The sequence below is a fragment of the Rhamphochromis longiceps genome, linkage group LG14, assembly GCF_057381845.1.
Source record: "Rhamphochromis longiceps isolate RC_006_pf linkage group LG14, R_longiceps_female_GT1.1, whole genome shotgun sequence".
NCBI lineage: Eukaryota > Metazoa > Chordata > Actinopteri > Cichliformes > Cichlidae > Rhamphochromis > Rhamphochromis longiceps.
The window spans coordinates 23,768,748-23,792,488 of NC_140570.1; the positions used below are offsets into that span (position 1 = coordinate 23,768,748).

The following is a 23,741-nucleotide window of genomic DNA, read 5'->3' on the forward strand; positions in this document are numbered from 1 at the left end:
ATGTAATCTTCCCCATAACAAGATCTGGACCGAGATTGACAGACGCAGAGAACCTGGAAAGCCTCTAAGCAGGAGGACCACAAAAGCTTTGGGGACTGCAATGATAAAGCCGCAGGAGCACAGTGAGCTTCTACTGCGCGACTCCCTGCCGGTGTTTGGGAAGCCGTGGTACTGGCAACGCAGCAACAGCACCATGGAGAGCACCCGCAGCCTGGCGCAGGTGATCATGGAGATGCGGGACGAAATCAAGAAGCTGGAAGCGGAGAACCGGGAGCTGCGGGGAGACTTTGGTCAGCGTTCACTTGCAGCCATGCCAGGAGAAGCTAGTCCCGTGTCATCAGCAGTTAAGAAGCAGGCTGACAAGGATGATAACCCTTATGTGAACCTGAGGCGAAATGCGTCTGCGCCAGTCCTGGAGGGACAATACAAGGGTAAGAGGGAAGTCGAGTGGGGCATCAGACTGAGTTTAAACTAATGAAATAGTATGATAGGCTATCTCTTAGGGTTCTTTATTATATTAAAATTTACTTTAAAACTAGAAATAGGGCTCATTATAGGCTCGTTCTGATTCAATGGTCATCCTTTTTTAAGGAGATTTGTGGAGATTCCTTATTCACAATAAATGCCAACAACGTATCTAAGGAAAAATCAAAATATGTTAATTATAGCCTTTTATAATATTCGTAAATTTTATATAAACTTTAAAACGTAATATTTAGAGACACCTGAGAACATGACATTACTGTTTCCTGTCTATAGGCATCCCTGCCCTGTAAAATAAATAAATAAATAAAAATCTTTCAATCCATCATGTTTGTGCTGTTTCACAGAAAACACTGTGATGACTGTTCGGAGGTACTCTACAAGTTCCAACCTGTCTGGTGTGACTGTACGGGATGGAAGGATTAACAGGGTCCGGCCAAGCAACTCTGGTTGGGAAAGACTGCAAGAAGAAATCCAACATGGGAAAGGTGTCTTCGGTAACTCAACAAAGGAAGATGTGGGAAAAATTACCAACCGGCACTCCCTGCAGGAATATGTTCATAAAAACAGGTAGAGATAAATACTATAAATGCCCCAACTGTAGCTTTAAACAAATATTCATCTTAAACTTGACCTCACAGAGGCTTTAACTACTGTTTCCATTAATGGCTAATTTCAAAGTACTTTGTTCATTGCTTTGCCTCAAAAGGCTAGTCTTTATACAGAATCTCTGAAACTGCAGCAAAATTATTCTTGTGTTTTCTTTGCACCTTAAGGTCCAAGGTGAAAACTGTCACCTTCCTTCTACCTGTGGATGACATTTACACCAGTCGACCAGCTCTGACCAAACACCAGGGGGATCCTAGACTGTCTGACCTGGATTCCATAACTGAGACGGATTCTTGAGAAAACAACCAGACTTTAAACGAGGCAAAATTCAGACATGAACTGAGCCTCTGTGGCCTGCGACAGGTGACAGGTTGGCCTCTTCATCTAGGCCAATGTAGACTGGGCTCTTAGTGAGTGAGCCAGCAGACCGATTTTTATCACACCTGACCACACAAACAGAAGACTCTGGTTACAGGTGTTGTTTTCATGTGACCATGGTCAACAGTGATGAAGCACAGAGCCCTCCGGAGCGAGGATCAGATATCTGGTCTCTTCACCTGACCCCGGGTGTTGCTTGAGAGTGACACACACACCTGCAGGTGACAACCCTTTTACGGACAGCTGTGGTCGCTGACTCAGACCTCATGAGCGATGTTTTATTCATTATTTATTCATCTTGGTTTCTTTTCACAATGTAAACTGAAGAAGATGGTCAATGGACCTCCTGAAGATGACCTGCTGTTCCTGAGCATGTATTTTGTTTTCTCAAAACCAAATCACAATCTTTGCTTTCATGTATAAAAGTCTTCTTAAAAGAATCCAGTGTTTGGATTATTTATATTAAATATAAATGGTATGAAAGTCATGTTTAAAGGAGACTGTTTTATTATTCCATAGATAGATAATCATTTCTCAATAACATGAAAACATTTTGCTTACTGTGCCGCTGTCACTGTGCAGGGCAGACACAATTAAAACTTCTAATATAAGACGCATGAGCTACAACCAAAGCATATAATCATTACTTGAACTTCACCTGCAACTTCAACATTTGATCTGCAACATCCAATAAATGACACATTAACAGAAAACCTTGTACAGTGCAGCGAATCACTCTAACTGATGAAGTACAGAACATAATCTCTGCAGCAAAGTTGTTTTGTCAGTAGTTGGTGTCAGCTGCAAGGGTTCATGCTCATCATTACATCCACTCTTGCTGATAAACCATTTACAGCCTGTAAACTATTATGCATTAGTATTAGCAGCTCAGAGAACTACACAGAACTGGGTTTGGCTATGTTTTCTTTCAATATTAGTTTCCAAAGAATCACTCATCAAGTTTTGCTCCTGCATGTCCACGTGGCTATCACTGTCTAATTCCTCTACGTTTTTCTCTGTGTATTCTGTTTGGCCAAATTTAGCAGTAGCTTGTAACTGGTCAGGAGCTCCATCCTCTGATTGGTTTTCAGTGTCGAGGCTTCCATAGCTTTCTGAGTCGGTGGGCTTGAGAATTGGGCAGATTTGAATCTCAGACATATTTGATGATGGCAGAGATTCACTTGGACTGTCTTTGTAATTCATTGGGATCAAGAAAGGCTCATCTTTATGCTTTGTTTCAAAACCTGTAAAAGAGGACAAAAACACAGTCAGAATCAGAATACTTTATTCAATCTAGAGGAATTTATGTGGTCACATTTGCTCCAAGACTGTTTCTATATACAGTTGAAATTGAGGTGCCCCTCTTATCATATTGATTTTGTTATTTTCTCTGTAGAGGATGTGATACTAAGGCTGTGCATCTATTGCAGTGTGCACTTGTGCTTTAGATGGAGGAATTGTACAGACAGAAATGTCAAACAACCACCAGTTATAATTTCAAAGACACACAACAAATCACTACATTTGGTCTATACAGACCTGGCTGGTAGCTTCCCTGGCTGCTGTCCTCTCCGTCTGTGGCCTCCAGGTCACAGAGACCCATAATCTGCTGCTCGCTCACTCCGGTGTTTCTTTCAAGAAAGTAAGTGGTCATACTCCCCTTTCCCTTCACCTCTATCTCTCCTCGTTTCTGGATGACAAAGCATTTGTTCTTTAAAGCCCTGAAATATATGAAGGCAAGACTTAGAAATAAAGGCAGTAATCATTCTGATGATAACACAGGTTTCATAGCACATGAAAGTGTGTATGGATGCAGGTTTTCTTGTGCAATATTATGTGTCTCCTCACTGGTATACAGTTGGGCTCAAATGGATCTTGTTGGGGAGGCCGTGACTCTCCATACGAGATGCAGTGTTGACAGTGTCTCCGAAAAGACAGTAGCGTGGCATCTTTTCCCCAACTACACCTGCCAATACAGGACCACTGTGGAGACCCACACGGATCTATAGAAATACAAAACATCACACAGATGGAATTACATATGTATATTTGGATTCAAACTCTGGCACAGGTGCATTTGGGGGAGTGAAAGAAGACTCCTTCCACTCAAAAGTGTGTTTTTGTCTCTGCTGCTTACAGCAGAACTACCGTAATGGTGTAGCACAATAATTGAGTAAAATTCCCCCCATTTCACAACCATTTACTTAAGAAGTGCTCTATAAACTTCCTTGCACCTGAATGGGTCCTCCAGTTATGGGGTTAATAACCTCCTTGGCAGCTATAATCATGCCCAGAGCAAAGTTGGCCACCCTCTCAGCATGGCTGGAGACAGGTATAGGAACCCCACCTACCACCATATAGGCATCCCCTATGGTTTCAACCTGGTAAAAACAGAAAAATACTCTGTCAGGTTCAAACAGATGACATGATGGGAAAAAAAACAACCCGTAACCAAAAGCTTTATGGAAATGCATGAATGGTTCTTTTCTTTTCCAGTGAAATGTACATGGAAAAAACCAGGTTACACCATTCATATTTACCTTGTAGACATTGTGCACAGTGGTGAGTCGGTCAAATTGCAGGTACATGGAGTTAAGCATATGAACGATTTGAATGGGTTCACACATGGCACAGATATTGGTAAACGTCACTACATCACTGAACAATATGGTGCATTCCTTGAATTCTCCTGTAGGACACATACACACAAATTAAGATGCAAAACAGCCACATCAGATAGGCCCAAACAAATTATCCAGTATTTATATCTTTTAACTATCTATTAACCTGCATCTACTTTTTTGCCCTCTTTCAGCTGGTTGGCTACATGCTTAGGCAGCATGGCATACAGCAAGTTCTCTGTCTTTCTCTTCTCTTCCTCAAGGTGCTGGGACAGGATGCGGAGCTCTTCCTTCTTCCTTTCCAGCTGACTGGATAGCTCCATTTCAGCCAGTCGCTGGTGATTGAGTAGGATAAGGTCTCGGGTGACATCATGGGGTGCAATGTCAGAAATGTGCATGTGCATTTCCTCCAGCTCCTGAAGGCTTCTCAGCAAAGGAGAGGCTTGATATAACATGCAGCGCAGAGAAGGCATCCAGATCATCTGACCTGAAGACAAATAACAGAAGATGGAAAAAAATACACACATAAGAAAAAGAAAATGTTTCTTTCTTTTTACCTCTGAGCTGAAGCATAGGCCGGCCTTTCCATGTCTCAGGCATCATTTCCCTGCGAGTCTGCATGACAAAGTGGCTGTTGATGAACTTCCGGATGCTGGAGATTGTGAAAGTCACCTCAGGATGCACAATGCTGAAGTACTCATCTAAATGGATATTCACAATCTGCAGCCCAGGGACAGTCCTTTGGAGATTCACTCCAGCCTGATGCACCACCAGCTGTACCACACACCACCACCATTAGGTTTTCACCGTTAATATTATATGACTTAATTATTTATGACTCTTGAGTTGGTTTATGCAGAGACTGTTCATCGCTAATCTAAACCATGTATATATTTCTGTAAATTCTACCTGCTCATCAAAGACTACATGAAAAGGGAAAGCATGGCAGAAAGTCTGCAGGTCAATTTTGAGCTTCATGGGATACACAGGTTCAAAATTCTTCAATGATTTGCCTGTATAGCAAAATAAATGTTGTAAATATTTATTTATACATGCAAATGTAAAAATGCAAATGTCTTATAGGAGTCGTTGGGCACAGCCCATTGCTCCAAGGCTTTATGTTAACTGTACCTTTTCCGATGTGAACCAACTCCTTTGATGTCTGCCAGTGACTCCTGGGCATGGTGAAACTGATCTTTGTTTTCTTTTCATGATCAGACTGTTTGAATAAACAGAAAAGAGTTAGAATTCCAGTAAAATAAAATTGTTATTTAATTTACCACTTCTAAAATCTAACCTTTTTGATCCCGACGGTGGTATTAGGTTCATCAGTCAAAGAATGAAGGATCTGGGCCTTTGAGGAAGCATCAGTTTTACTGCTAACTAGGAAAACCACGTGCTCCTTCTTTCCAGTTCTCTCCAGTTCTTCTAGCTGGTTAACAATCTCCATTGTTATCTCACTGTTGAAAAAATCCTTAGCAACAGCACCAATAATACCTACAAAAGAGAACACTTGGTATTTAGATCCAAATACTCCATATTAAGAATGAGAGTAATGTAGCTCAAAATTGTTATTTCTAAAGGAAATGTTTCAAATAAACCAGGAACAATGTGACAAAGTCCTCTGCGGTCAGAATAATAATGGAGAAGCATGGTTCCATCAGGGTTCCTTTCCACTCGAAAAGAAGGTGCATTCATCTCCTGCAAGAATCAAGCATGGAAAAATAAAATATATCTCCAATAAAAAAGAGGGGGGGGGGGGGGGGGGGGGGGGGGAGAGAGAGAGACAGATGTGAAAGCAAGTACCTTATAGGAGAGCGACAGGTAGCTGTGAAGTGCATCCAAATTCTCCGTGAATTCAGACAGATTTCCTCCTAAAGTCCGCAGCATGTGATGGTAGCCGGAGCGTTTGCAAAACTCAAAGAAATACTCTCCGAACTGCCTCAAGACTACCTCTGGTTTTACTCCTGAAAGTAAATCAATAAATAAATAAATAAAAACATGTATGACTGGAATTTTCAATTTCATATATTGAAACAACTCGTGAATGGAAAGACACCTAAAAGCTTGCAGGCCTCTGCCACTAAGTGCAAAGTGATTTCATCTTCGTAGACTTCATGTGTCAGGAAGGTGTCCTGGACTCCAGCTTCATCCCTGTGTATGATGATGATGATGATTTTGGGAAGACAATATGTTTATTTCCTGATATGTTTTAAGAATGTAACAGAAATGTGTTTCTGCTGTAAAAATTCATTAATAAAGCAAACAGATTTTGAAAAATTCAACTCTCTCAAAGAGAAATTTTTCTTTTACCTGAGCTTGACCCACGCCTCCTCGCCAAACTTTTCCACTACCAGCGATTTCAAACAGGCATTAATAAATCCATACTGTCAGGAATACAACAAACAAATCAGGCCAGCTGAGAAACTAAGATAATAAAAGATAGCATACCATGAAAAGCAGCATACCATGTCTCTGTGCAGTTTGTCCACCAGCAGCTTTCCCCTTCACGATTATCGTCACACCGCTCTCTCACCACACCCAGTCTCTTCTCTCATAAAATAACCAACAAGAAAATCCAGCCTGTTTAAGAGACTTCCCAGTCTCATCTCCACAAAGGAGTTGTCCAGTCCAGCCTGGTGCTAACAACCCCCCCTGGGGTCTGGGTGACATACAGCCTCTTATAAATAACACTTTGATAACAGGGACTCGAAAATCACTGTAACTCATAACTGAGAATGAGTTACAATTGTAGCAGCCAAATTTCTCTTTTTTACCCATTTTAGGAGGGTTAAAACATGTATTCTTATTGTCACATCTAAGTAATTTTGATTCATATATTTGTATATGTGTGCAGATAAACAATTCTTTGTATTTGGACCACCTTAATCAATAACAGCTAGAGGGTACTGTTATTTACATTGCTGATAATGAAGGAAATCATAACAGAATTTAATTTGGATTGAAAAAAGGGAAACAGAAACAGATATTTAAATGGTCCTTTAATGCAATGGTATAATGATTCACACAATTATGGGAAAAAGTAATCAGGAATGGAGAATTTATTTGATGGATGTTGTGATTTCACTGAAGTCGGACACCAGCATCAAACGCAGGAAGGACAAGTCTTTGGAAGAGGAGCACCTCAAGCACATGAGGGTTTGAGGAAACTTTCAGTATCCAGGCCCCACCCCCACAAAAAAATCTCAACAACCAAAACCATGTATTGGACCAATACTGCACAAACATAAAAACATAAACGTGTCTTCACTAAGATCCAGTTTACTCCTGATTGTAAAAAGAAATCCCCTCACATTTGGGCCATTTCTAGAAATGATCATGGACTTTACAACTGCATAGAAAATATAAAAGTGTAACTTTTACATACACAAATTGCAGGATTTAAAACAGATGTAGAGAGACTTCAATGGTCTCTACTTGCATAAAAACAGATAAGAGGAAAATGTTGGGGGTAAAATGCTCCGTGAACCAAGACACTGTCTCTTTAATAGTACTTGTAAATAATAAATCAAGTACCATTTAAAGCCCAGTTTTCTTTAAAATATTCTCAACATATTGTCAGACAGTAATATGAGAAATTATTAAGAAAAAACAACAAAGCTTTTAAACAAGTCAGTTAGTGTTGATCATCAGTGACATCTAAAATCTGACTCATACCAGTCTTTTCAAATATTCTAGTAAAAACATATTAAAGAATTTCAGGTCATATGCTCTTGAACCTGCTCATCAAACAGACGCTTGGTAAACACAGGCTGGTTCTTCGTGTTCATCTAGTGTTTTTCAGCCAGTGTCTGTTTTGAAGTTGAAGTAATTGCTGAGGGGAGGTAAATAGCACCAACAAGAGTGACCTAAAGTGTGGGCAAGTGTCAGGTCCGTAATGAGGTCTGCAGAGCCTTCATGTCCCTCAGGAGCCTCAGATTCATTTTGCTTCTGTCTCCTGGTCTAGCCTTGACTGCTGCCGCAGAGTGACCTCTGGTGGACACTGTGGTAGACACCCTCAGCTCGTTCCCATTGCTCTGCCTGCAATTGGCTTCTTTTCTTAACTTTTTTATCTGGCAGAGAGACAGGAAAAGATAAGAGACACAAGTTTTAACAAATTATAATAATAATAAAAAATAAATAACAAGAAAGAAAACTAGTGACTGCATATGTGAAAACACACCTGCGACTTGTGCTTGTACAGCTTACTGATCTGCTCTCCTTTCCTCTCCATTTTCAACAACAGCCTCTCCTGCACCCTCCGAAGTTCCTTTCTTTCCTGTTCAAACACACAATCCTCCACCTGCCTCATTAACTCATCATGCTCCCTGCAACACACACGCAGAAACACACTGAAAAAACCCCCCAAAGTACTTTTGATAATCGTCGTCTGTGACTTGCCTTGTGTCGAGATCAAATGAAATACTGCTCACAAGCTCATGAGTCGCAGCTCCTCCTGCAGGGCTTGCAGCAGCTCCGATAATTCCTCCCCGCTAGCCGAAGAGGAAGAAGAGGAACTGTCTGAATGCCGGTGGCCGTCTGTGCCGGAGCCGTTCGTGTTGCGTGAGAGGACGCGGCTGTTGCAGAGGTGGGGCTGGTGTCGCTTCAGGAGAGACAAAACTGACTGGACGTTGGCTCTGACCGAGTGGCTGCAGCCTACTGACTAAACGTCAGAGAGAAAGAGAGCGAGTCAGCATAAGGGAAGTGCATGTTAAATATGGTAGACCATTGTATTCCATCACACGGGCATGTCTTTTTATACCGTTCCAGCAACAAAGGGTACATCTCTCAGGCTCAGTCTATAATGTGGCTCTGTGTGGGAATATTGCTGCGATGATTTCTGGAAAGGAAATGGAAATAAAACTAGGGAAGATGGAATTTGGATTGATGTTTTTATCTGGTTTCCCTGATGAACATGTTTAACCTTTTTAATAAAATCTACACTTGTGAGCAAAACTGTCTCTTCTACCATCTACTTATAAAGAAGGAACCTTAGCAGTCTCAAACAGAAGTAAAACCATGAGCTGAGCATGTGAAGGTCTTAACCTTTGTATTGGACTTCTTCTCTTTGGGCTTCTTGGCGGATCGGCACGGTGACACAGACTGCAGCAGGATCCTACTGGCGTCCAACCCCGTCTGTAGCTGAGCATTGGAAAGAAGAAAGTATGTAAAGTGAGTAACAGAGAGAGCAAAGATGAAAATTATAATTCATGTCTCATTACTTGGTTGGCCTTGTCTTGGATGAGCTTTCTTTGGTACTCCTCTTCCTGTAGTTTCATCTCCAACTCAAGGATCTTCATCTGAAGACAAACAAACCCATCATACGATGAATATATCAAAACACTAACTTTTACTTGTTACCACTTTTAAGTCCAGTAAAAATAGAAAATACTGACAAATAAAGAACAAACCTGAAAATAATTCTTAGCTTCTTAATGTGCAGATTAATCCAGGTCCATGACAGCATACAGAATTTTAAATTCTGAGCTCCCCTTAAGAACCAGTATTCTTTTTGTCTTGTTCTGGTCTGTTTAAAGACTTCTTGTAAACTCTTGTGAACATTTATCTGTTTTCTTTAATATGAGCTGTGGGAAATTCAACTGAAAATTACACTAAAACTGTTGTTCAGTAATCTTAGAAAAGACACCACCAGGTGATGAATAGCTTGAGATGCTTTAAAGTCCTATTTCTGGCATGAAAAAACAACCTATTTTAGTGATTAAATGTTTTGTGAACCACTTGCTTCATCTATATTTAAGTAAGTAGTACAGTGAAATAGCCAACAAATTATGCACTGCTTCACTGCAATTTCCCCAATTTGCAAAGCTAACTGTGGGCCAAAATCAGACCCTTTAGTGGGACATTTAGAGCCCCCAGGACAGCAGTTTGATACTCATACTTTTGATTTATCAAACCATGCTTGAACAAAAACAAGCTGTGGGTAATCTGGGGAAGCCTGATGCCACTGCCATGGATTTTATGATGTTTAATGGCAATATTCTCTTCCTTATGACAGAAGAGCATGGGTTGTTCAGTAGATAATTTCAGTGTACCTGACACTACGTCAACAAGTCTGTATATTTACCTCGGAAATGTTCTGTGTACGTGTCAGTCTGAGATACTCCCGCTCAAGTCTCTCCAGCTTGTCAAACTGAGCATACTGTGATGCTGTGTCAGACTGCCACTCAGCTGATTTGGCTTTCTGCAGGATGTCCTGAAAGGAAGATAACAATAAGATAAGATAACCTTTATTAGTCCCACATGTGGGAAATTTGTTGGGTTAAGGCTACCGACCTTCGCCAGTGCCATCTTACCCTTCCAACCATACATACATTACAACATCACATGGGGAAGACAGGTCAGAGAGGTATAACAATGGAAAATGCACAACATGAGGAAAGACGAGGAGAAAAAATAACTCCCCCCAGACTGAGCTCCAACAGGGAGATCAACAATCTTCGGTCGACGTGGGTGGCCTTGAATGAGGAGGGAGAAAGTCACAACACAGTCTTATTATCTAAAGGAGGATTGTTATTCCTGTCAGCTTTTGCCTTGAGCATCCAGCTGCCGCCAGGGGGCCGCATGAGTTGAAGAGGGTAGTTAGTTTGGTTAGTGCGAACAAACTCCATCCAATTTTACAGTTGGTCTAATGTCCGTCACTGATCAACAGGTCTCTCAATTCCATTTGTTCTTCTTCAAGATGTTATCCATATAGCAGAGCCATGAGCTTCTCCAAGATCTTATCCATATTGTGTTCAAAAGCAGTATGAGTACTCACAGCCCTGCCCATCCTCTATCATGTCAGCCAGCCTTGTGGAATTTTGAACAGCTGTAGCCGCTTCTTGTTCTTCGATAAGCCAGGTCCGAGCCAGCTCCAATCAGCCAGAACTCTGTTATCATGGTTCCGAATTGGTAGATGTCGTTCAATGTCCTCCATCGAGTGTCGCTAGACACACGACACAGCCGACCATCGAGTATCCAGCAGCAAATGTCTCCGCAGGACAATCAGGCTCTCCCAAGCCCAGAGTTGTCAGTTTCGTTAAGGGACCAGTTGATCAAATCCATAATTCTTCTTTAGGTTTTAGAGAACAAGTTTGGGAGACTCACTTAGGGTTAGAGATTAAGCGAGACTATACAAAAGACATGAGAAGCCAAGCAGGAAAGATAAGGGAGAAGGAGAAAGTGCGAGCGCCTCCGTCAAGAATATGGATCTACGGACTACTGATTTCAAGTTTTTAAATGAATACAGTGGTCCCTCGCTATAACGCGGTTCATCTTTCATCTTTCGCGGCCTCACTGTTTCGATTTTTTTTGTACAATTTTGCATGCTTTTTTTTTTTTTTTTTTTACAGTGCACTGTGTTCTGCGTCCTGATTGGCTGTAGACCACTGTCAATCAATCTTGTACTGTGTCTCCTGTACAGTACAGAATGCGTTCAGCTTGTCAAATTTACATCAATTTTCTATCGCTAGCAGTGTGACTCTGAGGTGCTGTACTGTATGTTTTTAAGTTTTCTCCCCAACAAACACAACAATTTCGACGAAACATTTTGCACCGTCAAAGGCAACCGCGGGTGACTTTGGTTTCATTCTATAATACTGGACTTATTTTGCTATGAAGGTTTGAACTTTGAGAGAGTTTAAACAAGAGAGAAAAGTGTGAAAATGTTCATGCCTGTCTGAGAGAAGTGTATAAAGTGTGGAGTGAGGGGTTTTACAGCCTTAAAACATCTATAATAATTGTAAAAAATAACGTTGACTACTTCGTGGATTTCACCTGTTATTTTTAAAACGTAACTACCGCGATAGACAAGGGACCACTGTATATTTTAAATGAAAAGCTACAGGCTATGACATTTAACCTGCTGTTTAAGCAGGTTGGTCCTCTCTGTTCTGGCATTGCGCAGCATCCTCCTCATGTGATCCAGCTGTCGCTCCAGCTTCAAACAGCGAGCCTCTGCGGCAGCAAGGTGGTTGATCAGCACTAGAAATAGAGAGAAGATACGCAGAAGACATGTAGGTAACAAAAAAAAAAGACTATAGCTTGAAACAAGACAGTAATAAAAGTATATGAAAAGGTAATTAAATTATTATCACCATATATCTATCTATCTATCTATACTCACCTTGGTTGCAGTTGGAATGGGCACTTCTTTGTCTTTCTGGGTCTTTTTGATCATTTAAGAGTCTCGGTGTAATATCTTCATTCTGTAGAAGTGTTTGTGAAGCATCTTTTCCCAGTGCATGCAGACTCCGCTCTGCATGTCCTTTTTCCATCTCCAACCTCCTGATCTTTTCTTGTAGGTTCCTCAAGGCAGATAAGATCACTTCACAGACATAAAAATATAAGTTAGCTACAGGAAGGGTCTGCATATCGTGACATATCTGGTGTAACAAGATATTTTTGGGGTCTAAAAGGAAAAAGAAGATAACATGACAGGAGCTAAGAAAGGATGATTGGACGAATGAATAGATGTTGGTGAAGCTGAGACATTCAAGTAGTGCAGCATCATGTTGCATGTGTAACCATGGAGCTCTGAAACACTACAATGCCTGAATGGAAACTCTACACAGGCAACAGAAGAGATGCACAAGTTAATTGTACCAGTACTGTTGGTCTCAGGGAAGGCTTTGATGGGTGATGATGGAACATATGATTGATGAGTGTGTGTTTGAGGTCTGTGATGCACAAGTGTGTTGATAAAAGGTCGGTGAGCTGGGTAGTCTTTGTAGGATGGCAGAGACAGACTGTCAGGCACCGGTCCACAGGTTGGTGGTGGTGGTGGATAAGATTCCTGCAGGGAAACAGGACTAAATGTTATTTAGTTATCTGCATTTTCCATATTAGACTTTAGATAACTGCTGGCATCTACATTTTTTACAGTGAGCGAATAGAATAGGGCCAAAAACAACAAATGGAGTACAGAAAGTGAAATGACCGTGAGAAAAAAAACTATATTCATTCCGTCCAGTTCACGTCAAACACAGAATAACTTCAGCCCACTATTAGGTTTGCAACATCGTTTAGTTTGAGTTGTAGCAACTGCTGCTAGGCAGCTTCCTGTGCAGTCTAGCTAACTCAAGATAAACGGTGGCAACCTGCTTTTAATTTTTCTTTCAATTGAAATTCACCCAAATCTGGTAATACTACCGTTTCCCGCGTAGCATCAGCTGCGAGTGTTTTTGGCAGCGTCTCCATCGAAATGCAACCATTCCAGCCTGTCTCGCATGTGTTAAAGAAATGCAAATGACGCAATGCTAGCTGAGAGTAGAACTACAGCACATCGCTTTTTAATTACGACTGACAGATTACTAGCTAAGCACAGTTTGTACAGCCGTTTGTGCTAATATGGGCTGTGCAAAAGAAAACACCACTTTGACAAGCGACACAGTCCATGGTTTCTGAAGGGTACGAATGGTTTAAATCACATTATGACTCGTTAGACACTAAGGACATATAAAAGACGCGGACCGGAGTGCCAATATCCATAAAACAAGCGCACACGGTGGGCTTACCGGAAATGTAGTTTCTCCTCAGCGGAGATTCCGCTTTGAAGAATCGAGATGTTTAGGAATGAAACTACAATAACTCTCAGACACCCTTGAGGGGTGGAGCAAGGGTTTGCAAGAGTTGCCGGGAATTTTATGGCAACTTGGGTAGTTTAGAGACTTTAGAGAAGGTAAGTGGGATGGTCGTGTTATTTTTCCAAACTGGGTCGTTACCTAGGCCGTATGGGCATCTTAACTGTAGGCTACATTCAACAAATTTACGAACACATGATAGGTTTGTTGTAGTCATGCTATTAATACATTTCACCCACCGCTTTCCAACACAGGCAAAAGCTAACCTGCTGTCTTTCCGATAACGTGTTACTCTTAGCTGTAGCTACGGTCTTACTAACATAATAATAAGTTAGGTCGGCGGTTCATCATGCATAGTGTGTCGTTAGCATGTTTTTGGGACATAGGGACTCTTAAAAAAAGTGCTATTTTTGATTCTGAACTTTTTACAAATATCCACTTATTTTTATTGTTATTGTTTGTGATTCATTTTCTTAAGTTTCTTAATATCGTAAGTTTCCTTAAGATATTTTTTAAAATAAATATGAATTGTTTATATTGTTTGTATTTTTTGCAGAAAAGCCTTATTGCTGAGCCCCTGCCAGCTGTAAACACATCATCATGTCTTCAGAGAATACCTCGTATGGTCTTTTAAGTCTTTCCTCTTGAACGTGTTCTTGAATGTAATGTTTATATCCATGTAATATGTACACATATGTTTCCATTTTCTAGAGATGATGAGGATACTTTCAAGATCCTGATTGCTACAGATATTCACCTTGGTTACCTTGAGAAGGATGCCATTCGTGGAAATGACACATACACCACACTAGATGAAATCCTGCAATGTGCCAAGCAAAATGAGGTGCGTGCTTGTTGTAAGTGGACCTGAATGGACCATTACCTCCGCATGTCTCAAGTATCCATTTCTTTTCTTTTTGCTTGTTTCTTTGCTAACAGGTAGATTTCATCCTCCTTGGTGGCGATTTATTCCATGACAACAAACCTTCACGCCAGTGCCTTCACAAGTGCCTCACTATGCTGCGAAAATACTGCATGGGAGACTCGCCTGTACGCTTCGAAATCCTCAGTGACCAGAAAGTCAACTTCAACACAACACAGTCAGTTTCACTTGGTGTCATCCTATAGAGGTTTTGCACGTAATGTCATGTGCAGGTCGCTTAAGAACTGTTCGCCATATTGGATCTGATAAATGGTGGCGATCACATCCAATCACTCATATACACTTAACATACAAATTATCACTGATATTAATGAGAAATGAGCTATGCTGACTCATTGACGATGTAAGAGATAATGTACAGAGATGTGTCAGTATCATTATAATATAAATACAATAAAAATCAGGTAAATACCTGAGCAATAACTGTGGTCCACTTGATCCAGTGATTACAATTCCAGGCCAGTAACTGGGGTTTGTTACCCATCTTGACACATAATACTGATAATTATTTAAACTTTTATACACCTTCATATCTTGTCCAATATAATTCGTTTTTAAACAACATAATGATCTAAATCATGTGGTGTGCAGTCAGGGGGAATGCAAGGGTTACACAGCAAGAAGCTTGTTATGAAAGTGTGTTACTTTCTCTGAGAGAGTATATATACTGGTTTCTTTACTCTTTTACTCATCTAAGGAATGTTTAGTAGGTTTGTAACTGTATTTCAGGATTACAAGCCCAAAAAACAAGTTAGTGTCACATGGTAAACGGTCACGTGTCTGTGTTAAATATCAACACTTCACCGAGTTCTTTTGATTCCTCATAGGCATCCGATGGAAGACAAAACACTGCTTAGTAGACCATTTCACACTTACACAGTGACTTCTAGAAGGGTAATGCGTCCTGCATGACACGTTGCCGCGGATCTCAAAATGGTGGTGCCCCCAATAGTTTTATTATAGAAGCTCTCTCATTCTAGTCTAAAAAACAGTGTCTCAGTAACTTTCCACTAGAAGATGGTCCCCTGTTATCTACCTTTTCCCAGGCAAGCGTGAGTCTGCAGCATTCAACCCCCCAAAGACACGTAGTGTAATGCCTTTATTTTCAGGGCCGTGTCCACTTAATACTATACTATATAACTTTATAACCCTTATTAATAAAAAAGCATAGCATTATTGAGGCACTTCAAATTATTTAATCACAACATGTGCTAAACTTCTATAACACACTGTTTTATTTGTTATGTATAAATGTTATGTGTGTGTTGATATCTTGTAGGTTCCCCTGGGTTAATTATCAGGATGAAAACCTGAACATCTCTATTCCTGTGTTCAGCATTCATGGGAACCATGATGACCCAACTGGAGTGAGTTGCTTTTAGTGACAAAGGAAGTTATGAATTCAGATACAACACCCATTGTCAGGGTTCCTTTGACCCAGTGTTTTCAGTTCTGGACCTTTTGTCATTGTTTGTTTTCACGTGTGTGTTTCCTGTTTTATTGTGTTAGTCTTCTGTCTGTGTGCATTCTGTTAAGTTCTACTTCCTCTTTGTCATTAATCAGATTTAGTTCAGCTGTGTTCTCACCTGTTTCCACTCATCATCGTTATCCAGTGTATTTAAGCCCTCAGTTTCCCTCAGTTCTTTGTCTTGTTGTCGTCAACTCATCGTGTGTGTTTACAGTCTAGTTCAGTAGTTAAGGTCAACCTTTCATGTTCAGTTCATCCTGTTTGTGTAATAAATCTCAGTTCTTTGTCTTGTTGTCGTCAACTCATCGTGTGTGTTTACAGTCTAGTTCAGTAGTTAAGGTCAACCTTTCATGTTCAGTTCATCCTGTTTGTGTAATAAATCTGTGAGTCCTGCAGTTGGGTCCTCTCTTTCCATTCTCATACACCTGACCGTGACACCCATGCACTAATATTCAAGTATGTGGATTTCTGTATGTTTTCTCCAAGGCTGAAGGCTTGTGTGCATTGGATCTGCTGAGTGCTTCCGGACTTGTCAATCATTTTGGCCACTCCCACTCTGTGGAGAAGATAGAAATCAGTCCCATTTTAATACAGAAAGGCATCACCAAGCTTGCCTTATATGGTCTTGGTAGGTTCATGTTTCCAGATGGATCAGTAGTGTCCATTCCTAAAATAATCTTGTTGTTTCACTAAGATTTGTCAATCAATCAACGATTGATTTTAATTTTGTATTAATATGTCTCAAGGTTCTATCCCAGATGAGCGCCTGTACAGGATGTTTGTCAACAAACAGGTATCCATGCTTCGCCCGAAAGAAGACCAAGATGGCTGGTTTAACCTCTTCACCATCCATCAGAACAGGTAACTACATCATTTAAAAGCATTTGAGATGCAGCTGTGTCAAACTATGGAGTGCTGAAAGGGTCAAACAGTATTAAATAAATACATAAATAAATACTTCATCATGTAATCAGTTAAACGGGTCATTAATATAATAATTACATTTTGAAATACATAATAAATAATTTACAAAGTACATAATTAAGTAAACAATGCTACTGGCGATTTAATTTGAAATGTATTCTGGGATACCTGGATACTCCAAATCCATATAACCACCTATTGACATTGACACTGCATCAATCCATAATCCATAATCTGGGATTGGGCCATCTTGATTTGCTGTGCAGGGTATCCAAGCAGATGTGTGGGTCTGTTGACGAGTTGTTGTGATAGTTTAAATGACTTCATGATCCAGGAACCATGAAATAAAAATAAATAAATAGTGAAATAGTAAAACATGTTTTTAACTAATTAATGACACATTTAAGTAATTATTTTCTTTTGAATTTATTTATTAATTTGTTGAATTTATTTCCTATCTTAGTTAACTAGTCATACAGTTAAATAATGATGTCTTATCATGAATTATTAATATGTGTTATAATTAATTAATTAATTCAATAATTAAATAAACACACAATGGTGCATTCATTTATTTCATTTACTAAACAAGTCTGTCTCCAAGTGTTCCTCAGTAAACATACAGGGTGTTCTGTATGTCAGAGTCTTACCTCTGATACTGCTGGATAAACAGAAACTCACTCAGGAACGAGGTCACACAGAGCTCAAGTTTTCACTTGCAAGAGGGAAGCAGTTGTCTCCAACCCACTTCAACTTGCTTTCCTCCTGCAGGTTGTTTTTATTGGTTACACACAGATGTCGGCATCTCGTCCCAGCCAGGTGGCTTCCTTCATTGAATAGAATCTGTTCTTCTCAAGGCTGCTTGTTCCCCTTATCGAGGTCGTGCACGTACTCATATGCGCGGGTTACATAGAGAGCAAATAGAAGCATTCTAGCTTTTTAAATGGCAACTTACAACACATACATTAAACCTAACAGTGTATATGAGAGGGAAGTTGTGACATGAAAAAAAATCTTGTATTAGTATAACTTGTTCATAAATTTCTTTTTATTTGATCACCTAATTATGTAAAAATACCAACAACTTTTTCTGTGTTTGTATTTTGTCAAGGAGTAAACATGGTCCTACAAACTACATTCCTGAGCAGTTCCTGGATGATTTCCTTGACCTGGTGGTGTGGGGTCATGAACATGAGTGTTTGATTAAACCCACCCTAAATGAACAGCAGCTCTTCTATGTGTCACAGCCTGGAAGCTCTGTAGCTACATCCCTTTCTCCTGGAGAAGCCACCAAGAAGTATGAATGCACACACATTAAATGAATCACATTCTGAATGTATTTTAATGTCAGTTCTCAAAACACTGTTTGTCTGTTTATTCATATCTAGGAAAATTGGTCTGTTGAGGGTGAAAGGTCGTAAAATGAAATTGCAAGAGATCCCCCTGAAGACTGTGCGTCAGTTCTTCATTGAGGATGTGGTGCTGGCTGATCATCAGGACTGTTTTACACCAGATACACCTCATGTAACAAAGAAGGTGGAGGACTATTGTTTTGCAAAGGTCACAGAGATGCTGGACGAAGCAGAAAGGGAAAGACTTGGATGTCGGCTTACACCTGAGAAACCTCTTATTCGCCTGAGAGTAAGATGGATACACTGTGTGCATACATCCTAATGTTGCTGCTTAATTGAAATCTAAATATGAAATTCTCTTTGCAGGTGGACTACAGTGGCGGTTTTGAGGCATTCAATACCTCACGGTTCAGCCAGAAGTTTGTGGATCGTGTGGCCAACCCGAAAGACATAATTCACTTTATCAGACGCCGTGAGCAGAAGGAAATCAAAGGTTTGGCTGCTGCTGTGAATCTCTACACCATTAACTCAGCACTGGATAAATCCCATAATGTAGCTCTGCTTCAGAGAGTAAACTGACCATTCAGCCCTCTGATTTAATTCATTTTGCTTTTTAGATGAGAGCAGTATTGACTATGGGAAGCTGTTCAAACCTACTGCTGTCGAAGGGTTGAGAGTGGAGGACCTTGTCAAGCAGTACTTTGAGGCAGCAGAGCAGGTGTGCTCATCTTAAAACCGGCATGTTTAGTGTATGGAATCTCTTGTTTTCATCTGGCATTTGATCTTTGTATTCTTTCTGTATGTCTAGAAGGTACAGCTGTCCCTGCTGACTGAACAAGGCATGGGTAAGGCCATTCAGGAGTTTGTTGACAAAGATGAGAAGGAAGCCATCGAGGAGCTTATCACTTACCAGTTGCAGAAGACACAGCTCCATCTTCAGTCTAGAGGAGTAACCACAGAACAGGATATAGATGCAGAGGTAAAAGAACGTAGCATGTAGTGGAAGTGGAGTAATTATTGTCATATTATATATTTTTCATGTTTTTATATTTTCAGGTTCGGCTATTCAGAGATTCCAAAAAGAACACAGCTGAGGAGGAGAAAGACATCCAAGAAGTAAGTAATGACTTCACTGAAGCCTGAAATTCATTTCTGTGTTTGGTTAATTGTCTCTTTCTTTCTCAGGCTATGAACAGAGCTAAGGCTCACCGGTTGGAGCGTGGTGATGGTGACTTCGCAGATCAGGATGTTTCAGATGTTAATATGGACTCTGACGAAGGCTCGGTTCCAGTTGCTGCACCTACACGAGGCAGAGGGCGAGGAAGCAGAGGCCGTGGTGGCCGAGGGAGGGGCAGAGGTGAGGGCGATAAAGAGAAGCAGTAAAGGTGTATTTAAAAATCTTGATATGCAACAGTGCAGTGACTACGTACAAGTTCCCATAAATGTGTGGCACTTGTAGGTTGACTTGCTTTCACTCTTATGTCCAGTTCATCCCAAACCAGCTCGATGGGGTTTAAGTCTGGAGACTGTGCTGGCCACTCCATGTTTTCAAGCTTACCATCTTGTTCATTTTTCGTGAGGAGTTCTGGCATAGCTTGGACTTATGTTTTGATGTTGATGCCACACACTGTGGAATCATCCTTTCACCTACTGACGGCATTCAAAAACCCTGCACGATGAACCGAAGATTTCACATTTTGATTCATTAGTCCATAATACCTTCTTCCAGTCCTCAGTAGTCCAATGACAGTGTTTCATAGCCCAGGCAAGCCTCTTTGTCTTATTCTGACATCTTAGCAGTGGCTTTCTTGCTGCAACTCGTCCTGTCAAACCTGCAGCTCAAAGTCTTCTCTTCTGAGACTTGTTTACTACAACCACTATTAAGCTGTGTTTGAAGCTTTTGTCCTGTGAGCCGCCTATCACGCAAGCTGTTAACTCTCAGAAATTTGCCCTCTGATTCAGTTGTGGCTTTGGGTCTGCCAGAGCTCTTCCTGTCAGAGTTTGCCCCAATTTCTGAGTAGCTTTTGATGGTGAAAGAAACTATAACGACTCCTTGACTTTCTTTCCAATTTCTTTGTAGGAAGGACCTACATTTTTAAGTGTTATGATGCTCTGTCTCTCTTCCATTGTTAATTGCTTTTTTCTCACCATTTGTGTAGCAACACACTAGTTTCTGCAATACAGTACTGTTCAACTGATGCTCACAAGGGTATGGTACCACAGTGTGTTCCAACACTGCTTTATACAGACAAAGGAGGTTGTAAGTAATCTAGAAAATCTGAAACACCTGTAGGAATTGTAGCACCAGCTTTTGACTTCCATTGCTGCAGAACAACTTTAAATTGTTAACCCATTTTGTGTTGCATGAAAAAGGAGCTTTTTGTATAATTCTGAAATGAACATTGATGATAACATGATGTCATGATGGGATGACATTTCGCATAAATATTATAGACATTATAGGCTAATGTGATAGTACAGAAAAAGCAATATCAATCCATGATTTCAATGACTTGTTCCATTATTTTTCGGGCTGTTCAGGTGCGACTGCCTCTGAACCAAAGCCAGCTGGTCGGGGTCGGTCCCAGAAGTCCTCAACAACATCCCAAAGCAGGAGCATTTTGCAGGGTAGGGGAATGTAAACTTCTGTTAGTGTGACTGTCTGTAAACACATGTTGCACTTGTCTATCCACAAAAAGAGCCACAGAAAATTCACAGAAATCTGTCCCACGTCCACTGTATGTTTCCTCCCTCGCTCTTCAGCATTTCAGGCATCCTCTCAAAAGCCTTCTCGGACTAGAGCCACCAAATCTTACACAGATGAAGTGAGTTAATGATAAACGGTAACACTCATAAACTCACACATCTCCATTTTTAAGTGAAGCATACCATCCACTAACATTTAATCTCATATTTATCCATCTTTAGGTGATCATTGATGACTCAGATGAAGATATACCTGTAACAAAAGCTGCCCGGCCGCCTCCAAAGTATGTTTGTTTAAACCTAGACTGTAGAAGTGTTATATAGTGTTGTATTTTAGAGCAATGGCTTTTCTTAAAATCTTTGTTCTTTTCTACACCAGACCGTCGTCCTCATCATCATCGTCCTTCTCTAAATACGGCTCTCAGAGCCAGAGCCAGTCAAGAGGAATTGCATTTGAGGACAGCGATGATGATGAGGTAAAACAAGAAGGCAAATTCATGTATAGGATGTGTCGTGTAAAGTGGGATTAACATTAAATCATATAATTTTAGGTGCAATAAAAATGCATCTGAATTCATGACATCACACATATATTTATCCAACATTGTTACATCTTTTAGTTTTCTCTGACTCGTGCCTTAATCCTTTTTTCTTCATCTCTCTTTTTTTTTGATACAGGATGATCCATTCAAAGCCCCGACCAGAAGATAACCATAAGTCCATCTTAATTTTTCCAAAGTTGCAAGTTAGCTGCTCCGGTATTATTCTGAATGATTTCAAGGTCCATACACATTCAATTTCCTCATCACTCATTCTTAATGTTAAGATTTTCATATCAGTCTGTTTTCTGGTGAAAGGTTAGATTGAAGGGTACATATGGGCAAGGTGGAGGTTTTGTCCTGGGTTTGCACAGTAAGACTGTGCCTGTCAGTTGGTGGTGGACTGCATCTGTACATCAACAGTAACCACTAATGGGGTTTATCTCTGGCTTTTGTAGTACTTTTGTAGTTCTTGAAAAATAAATGTTGCTTTTGATATGTAATCAAGTGTTTTATTTTTGCAATATAACTCAAAGTCACACATACACTTAGTGGACCCTTTATTAGGTCCTCCTAACTAGTACAAGGTCGATAATCACTTTTGCCTTACTCCTTCGTGACATAGATTCAAAAAGGATACTGGAAACATTTCTCAGAGACTTTGGACATGATAGCATCAGACAGTTGCTGCAGATTTATCAGCTAGATATCCATGACGAGTCTCTTAATTCCATTCCAACCCAGAGTTGTTCTATTGTATTGAGATCTGGTCACTGTGGAGGGCGTTTGAGTACAATGAACACATTTTCATGTTTAAGAAACAGTTTGAGCTTTGGTGCATGGAGTGTTACCTTGTTGGAAACAGCCACCAGAAGATGGGTGTACTGTAATCATTAAGTATAACAAGAAACCATTTTCGACACCTTTACACCAGCAGCAACGGCTCGAACCATTGCTACAAGGCAGGAAGGCTGACCCAACCATCTAAATTCTGCAGGAGACATTGGGCCTCCTTATGCTGGGCTTACACTGTGCAATTTTTGGCCCATTTTGAGCCGATTTTTGAGTCGTGCGACCGTTTTGGCGATCGGCCCGATTTTAGCCTTCATCGTGCGTCGTGCATCGTGTAGTATACGTGGGGTAACGAGACGCGATTAACACCTCACGACCAGCTCCCGATCATCAATCGCTTGGTCGTGAGGGTGTCACCGCAGTTTGTCACACTGCGCACGCGCAAACACAAATGTCAGCGAAAAAGACGGCGCAGCACGGCAGTGCAGCGTGTGATCTGGACACAAGCGATGGAGGCACAACTTGTAGAACTTTGGAAAGCTCATCCGAGCCTTTTCGATGTGGCCTCACAAAATTATCACGACCACAACAACCGTGAAAATAGTTGGATCTACACTGCTGCTCAATCACAGCTGCCTGATCAATGTTTTTCATTAGCAATTTAGCAAAGTTGATGGTGGTGGTGTGTCTGTGTGAGTGAAAGACAGAAAGGGAGAGCGAGCGACAGAATTTCTGTTATAACCTTCATTTTTATGGACGCACAGTGTGAGCACTCAGGTCTCATCAGAGCATCGGCCGTATAGTGTGAGACCCTGCATCGTGACCTATGAACTTCTAACCCCTGCGAGTCAATCGTGCAGTTTGAGCAGGAGCTGAATCGCGCGACTGAAAAAATCGCACAGTGTCTGCCCAGCTTTAGACTCTTCTGCAGCTGTAGCTCATTTGCTTCACGGTTTGAATGTTGTGCATTTAGAGTTGCTCTTCTGCATTTCTTGGTTGTAACAAGTGTTTATATAAGTTACTGTTGCCTTTCTATCAGCTTGACACAATCTAGCCATATTCTACGAATTCTGAATAACACCATTTTAGAAGTCAGGTATTAACCCTTTAAACCAGGGGTCCCCAATCGCAGTCCACAAGGGCCGGTGTCCCTGCATGTTTTAGATGTGTCCTTGAGCCATCACAGCTGATTTAAATGGCTAAATTACCTCCTCAACATGTTTTGAAGTTCTCCAGAGGCCTGGTAATGAGCTAATCACTTGATTCAGGTGTTTGACATCTAAAACCTGCAGGACACCGGCCCTTGAGGCCTGGAGTTGCGCACCCCTGCTTTAAAGATGGGTTA

The 23,741-nt window shown here is 40.8% G+C and overlaps 4 protein-coding genes across 6 annotated transcripts; 2 read left to right on the top strand and 2 right to left on the bottom strand.

Annotated features, from left to right (window-relative positions):
- Nucleotides 1-1,863, top strand: LOC146654072 (coiled-coil domain-containing protein 195-like). The gene is made up of 3 exons (XM_085380957.1): nt 1-431; nt 831-1,053; nt 1,260-1,863. Exons 1-3 carry the CDS (start codon nt 101-103, stop codon nt 1,387-1,389), a joined length of 684 nt encoding a protein of 227 aa, XP_085237083.1. The 5' UTR covers nt 1-100; the 3' UTR covers nt 1,390-1,863.
- Nucleotides 1,864-1,994: 131 nt separating this feature from the next.
- LOC146654073 (guanylate cyclase soluble subunit beta-2-like) lies at nt 1,995-7,882 on the bottom strand. Its single transcript, XM_085429284.1, has 15 exons — nt 7,832-7,882; nt 6,405-6,478; nt 6,151-6,245; nt 5,898-6,058; nt 5,693-5,792; nt 5,389-5,588; nt 5,223-5,310; nt 5,001-5,104; nt 4,649-4,865; nt 4,258-4,578; nt 4,011-4,159; nt 3,705-3,851; nt 3,319-3,473; nt 3,010-3,191; nt 1,995-2,714 (listed from the first exon to the last, which is right to left on the bottom strand). Exons 1-15 carry the CDS (start codon nt 7,880-7,882, stop codon nt 2,359-2,361), a joined length of 2,400 nt encoding a protein of 799 aa, XP_085285410.1. The 3' UTR covers nt 1,995-2,358.
- cep57 (centrosomal protein 57) lies at nt 7,093-13,514 on the bottom strand. Of its 2 annotated transcripts, XM_085380697.1 has the most exons (11): nt 13,242-13,513; nt 12,696-12,885; nt 12,217-12,417; nt 11,953-12,074; nt 10,177-10,305; nt 9,314-9,391; nt 9,138-9,233; nt 8,854-8,931; nt 8,525-8,754; nt 8,275-8,419; nt 7,093-8,164 (listed from the first exon to the last, which is right to left on the bottom strand). In XM_085380697.1, the coding sequence occupies exons 1-11, from the start codon at nt 13,287-13,289 to the stop codon at nt 7,979-7,981; spliced, it is 1,503 nt and encodes a 500-aa protein (XP_085236823.1). In that variant the 5' UTR covers nt 13,290-13,513; the 3' UTR covers nt 7,093-7,978. The 2 variants fall into 2 exon arrangements, with proteins under 2 accessions (XP_085236823.1, XP_085236824.1); XM_085380698.1 differs by lacking the exon at nt 8,854-8,931 and having other exon boundaries at nt 13,242-13,514.
- Nucleotides 13,515-13,682: 168 nt separating this feature from the next.
- Nucleotides 13,683-22,107, top strand: mre11a (MRE11 homolog A, double strand break repair nuclease). 2 transcript variants are annotated; one of them, XM_085380281.1, is made up of 19 exons: nt 13,683-13,770; nt 14,229-14,292; nt 14,384-14,516; nt 14,612-14,772; nt 15,895-15,982; nt 16,570-16,711; nt 16,830-16,944; nt 18,119-18,304; nt 18,396-18,648; nt 18,726-18,852; nt 18,977-19,077; nt 19,168-19,338; nt 19,416-19,475; nt 19,545-19,716; nt 20,901-20,987; nt 21,123-21,184; nt 21,288-21,349; nt 21,445-21,541; nt 21,744-22,107. In XM_085380281.1, exons 2-19 carry the CDS (start codon nt 14,273-14,275, stop codon nt 21,774-21,776), a joined length of 2,070 nt encoding a protein of 689 aa, XP_085236407.1. In that variant the 5' UTR covers nt 13,683-13,770; nt 14,229-14,272; the 3' UTR covers nt 21,777-22,107. The 2 variants fall into 2 exon arrangements, with proteins under 2 accessions (XP_085236407.1, XP_085236409.1); XM_085380283.1 differs by lacking the exon at nt 13,683-13,770 and adding an exon at nt 13,854-13,874.
- The last annotated feature ends 1,634 nt before the right edge of the window (nt 22,108-23,741 follow it).